At 40.0% G+C, this 4,015-nt stretch overlaps 1 protein-coding gene across 1 annotated transcript; it reads left to right on the top strand.

The window, feature by feature from the left end:
• The first annotated feature begins 221 nt into the window (after positions 1 to 221).
• LOC129750117 (uncharacterized) lies at positions 222 to 1,164 on the top strand. The gene is made up of 2 exons (XM_055745346.1): positions 222 to 588; positions 653 to 1,164. The coding sequence occupies exons 1-2, from the start codon at positions 255 to 257 to the stop codon at positions 1,150 to 1,152; spliced, it is 834 nt and encodes a 277-aa protein (XP_055601321.1). The 5' UTR covers positions 222 to 254; the 3' UTR covers positions 1,153 to 1,164.
• Positions 1,165 to 4,015: the final 2,851 nt, after the last annotated feature.

Raw genomic sequence — 4,015 nt, 5'->3', positions numbered from 1 at the left:
ATAGACAAACATTTTCAAATTACCATTGCATTTTTATTCTCTATAACTTTTTTCTCAAACTGATAAGCATATTTACATTTCTTTGGAACAATGGACTCGCATTCCCGTGAAAATTTTGCAGCGCCGAATGTGACTGCCAAAATAAGAATTCCAGGAAATTATTGCTCTGATAGGATTTGAGATTATGGAAACAGTTAGTATATAAACGAAGCAGAAAATCCAAGATTGGCATCAGTAACAGGTGGCAAGGCATAATGATTGCAATAGTATCTTTGGTTCTCATCGCACTCCTCGGAGTGTCCTCGGCTGAGCTAGAAGTTCCTGGGACGTTGATTCGGGAAAAACCATCGGGGCTTTCAATTGTGGGACTTGCTGAAGTAATTCCCCCGACTTGCGACGGTGTCAACTACTACAGCACCTGTTACGATTGCAATCAAATCTTGGTTTGTTCCGGTAAGCTTCCAAGTACCCAGCAGAATTGCCGTGTGAATTCCCCTACCAAACCGTACTGCTCGGCTGGAATTTGCTCAGCGACGCCCGCTTGCCCTCCAGAACCTCTTTCCTGCACCGATGCTGGCAAGTTCCCTGGTAAGTTGGACAACAAACACTCTTTTTCTGAATTAAGTACTTCATACCTCATTTTTACCCCCAGATCCCTACAACTGCACCCAATACCACTACTGTGAGGCAGCCGGAGAAGATTCATCTGTGTATGCATGCCCACCCAAATACGTGTATAACGCCGACACTGGACTGTGCAAACTGCAGGTCTACGTAGCGGACTGCATGACCGCCAAATGTGACCCCACCAAGGGCTTCGGAACCTATGGCACTTCTAAGACCTTCTTCGCCATTTGCACCTACGACGATAAAGGCGTCCTGTCGTCGGTCGATATGGCGAAATGTCCCAACAACACCCTCTTCGATACGGTCAATGGAAGTGGATGCAAATTCACCTGCCCCAAGGATGGTAACTTCGCCAACCCGATGGACCCCACCTTTGCCAGTTACTATCTGTGCTACACTTCTGGAGTGACCAAGGTGGCTTCGCTGCAGAAATGTGCGGAAGGAAAGGCCTTTGACGTTTCAGCCGGTTTGTGCACAGCTGCCGCTTATGCTACAACCACTCCTGCTCCTGCTCCTGCTGCTTAAATTTAATTTTGACTTTTGGTTTGGTTTTGCTAAGAAGCCAACGAGAAATGAGTTATGATCACAGGGTTATTCAAAAGTATAATAAAAATAGTTGAAAAACAACTTCAAAAAATCGTTAAATCCTCAGGCGTTAGTTCGTACTTAACAATGCAACTAAATATGTGAAGTTTATAGATCTCAATACTTTTTTTCCTCGTTGATTTGTTCTCAGTTTGTGTTTTTGATAATCCGTGAAAGACCAAAGGTCTCCGATCAACCGCAAACCGCCTGCGGAAGCGCAGCCAAGATCTCGAGTCGTTAGAGGAGAGGTCTTTGATCTCTTGCAGTGGTCTCGAACAGAGCTCCGCCTCGATAGTCGTGAAAACCAAGCGCCTCGAGTTACGAATAAAGGCCGAACCCCGAGTCATCAGAGGAGAGGTCCCTTATCTTTAATCGTAACAAGTGAGAGTTTTGACTTGAAACTGAGTGAGCCGATAAGCGCTTAAGCGCGGACTTAGTCTCTCATCTCGCCATACATCCTTCGATGCAGGTCCGGATGGGAATTATGAGCAGAGGCCCTAGGTGGACTTTATGACTTTATGAGTCGTCCAATTGCACCCATGGACCCAGAGTAGCATACTGGAGAAAGTGGAGTGTTTCTAGTACCTTGGTAGCCAGATAACATCAGGCGCTAGAAATCGAGATTCGGGAACGTAAGTGGAGATGGATTAGGCACACGCTAGGAAAAGATGAGAACGAGATTTGCAGTGAGACGCATGAATGGAATCCAGAAGGACATCGAAAATCCGAACTGTCGACAAGAATCTTGACTGAGACCAAAAGAAGACGCTCCCGGCCCTATACGCCGGAAAATCGAGGTGGGACCATTAAGTAGTTGAGTAAGTAGGGGGAATAGGGTGACCAGGAAGACCCCAACGCAGTAAAATACCACTTTTTCGTTCGTAAAGTCAGCTTCGTCCACATTGATGTCCAAAAATTTACCACAAATGATCAAAAGAATTCAAAACGAGCATTTCCTTCCAGTAGTTTGGACCGTGCCATTCGAAAAATAATGATTTTTCCTTAGCCTAGGGTTGCCATCCGTCTCGCAAAAGCGGAACATGTCTCGCTGTCCCGCTTTTTCTTCAAAACGTCCCGCTGTTTGTCTTGGAAAACTTTTACAAAGTTAACAGACTAACACTGGAAGAAATCAAACTTTAGTCTCAATTTGAATTCTGTTATGAACGGAAAATCTTCCAAATACGTCTTTTTCTTTATATCGCAGGATTTTTCATCTTCTATACATATAGAATGTTTGTCCCTCTGTCTGTCTGTTTCTTATAGACTCAGAAACTATTGAACCGATCATCGGGGAATTTGGCATCTGAGGGTTCTTGGGGCCGGAGATGGTTTCTATAACAGTTTCTGAGTCCTCTAGGGGTGGAGGGTGGCTTCCATACAAAAATAACACAATATATGACACAATATAAACATATATTAACAAAATTACATGATTCATTATGCTGGTTCACAGTTTTTGTTATATTTGGATTTGTTATTGCATTAATAAATCTCATTCGTTGGAAGGGGGGGGGGGGGGGTGGTACCGTACATATTCATTGTAAATGTTACGGAACTCTAACCATTTTTAAACGAATATGATCGAATTTTACACAAAAGCACAAAATAACGTTTGTGTCATGAAATATGAAAGTATTATCTTATCAATTTTGAAAAGAGCAGCTCCTAAATAAAATAAATAGAAATATGGTAAATTCTATAAAATTTGATAAACATAAGCGTTTTGTCTACATGAGATTTGAAGCATTATCTTTTCATTTTTGTTAAGGGAAGCTCCAAATCAAAATAAATAAAAATATGGTAAATTCAAACAATTCTTGAAATATTTTCAATAAAATTTGATAATCATAAGCGTTTGTCTTCATGAGATGATTAATTGATTTGACGGGGAAAATGAATAGAACTTCATACAAGTTAAACATACATTTTAGCAAAACTAGAGTACTTTTGAGGCAAACAAATTTTAAATAAGGTTTTGAAAACAGAAACAAAAACATACAGTAAATTTTATTTATTCTTCTTGATGCAAATCTAAAAGTAAGTTGAAGCTTCTATTTTTAAGAACAAATATGCCCGGCCGCAACCCGTGTTGTAGAGAATAGCCTTCAAGTTTTCTATGCCACCGAATATGAGATCGAATCCCGGTCACGACATACATACATAGTTCACTTTCTTTGGATTGGTGGTTTGAGTAAGGCGAGTAGGCGAACGGCCGAGTACCGAATATTGACCTTTTCAACTAGTCGAACAAACAATATTCGGCAGAATATTCGGTCGAATATACTATTGGGTTTTTTATGAAACTATTAAAGCGATTTTTTCAATTTCCATCTATTTCTTTCATCTTAATCCTTTTCATGTTTTTGAGTCGATTACTTTCAACCAGATGATGTATTACGAAATCTTTTTCAAGTAGGGTTCTCTCTGATTAAAAAAAAATCACCAAAAAATATAATGACATCAGATGACTTGTCGCTTCATGGGGTTTTATCACCAAAGAGATGGGTTCTTCTGAAATCTGAAAAAAAAACACGTCGAAACTGATGCCAAGCAATTTGAAATTGGATATTTGATATCGATTTAGATGAAAGACGATTTTGAGCAAGAGATCTTCAAAATAGTTGTTAAAAAGTACGATGATTTTTAGCAGTCTGTGCTTTAACCTTGGGCAAATCAGGACAATTTTAGGAATTTTTTTCTTAAAAACGGCAAGTGTGACAAAATCAAGGCCAAAAACACGCCATAGGAAAATGAAAGGAAATAACTTGAAATTTAATATTTTCATTCAATAGCAGGAGTAGTA

This window comes from Uranotaenia lowii, chromosome 2 (assembly GCF_029784155.1).
Source record: "Uranotaenia lowii strain MFRU-FL chromosome 2, ASM2978415v1, whole genome shotgun sequence".
Taxonomy (NCBI): domain Eukaryota; kingdom Metazoa; phylum Arthropoda; class Insecta; order Diptera; family Culicidae; genus Uranotaenia; species Uranotaenia lowii.
Note: the sequence above shows the minus strand (reverse complement) of the source record. Positions and strands in the feature narration are given on the sequence as shown.

Coding starts and splice junctions, on each gene's coding strand:
- LOC129750117 (XM_055745346.1), top strand. CDS start 255: ATGATTGCAATAGTATCTTTGGTTCTCATCGCACTCCTCGGAGTGTCC. Junction 589..652: donor CGATGCTGGCAAGTTCCCTG/GTAAGTTGGACA, acceptor TTTTACCCCCAG/ATCCCTACAACTGCACCCAA.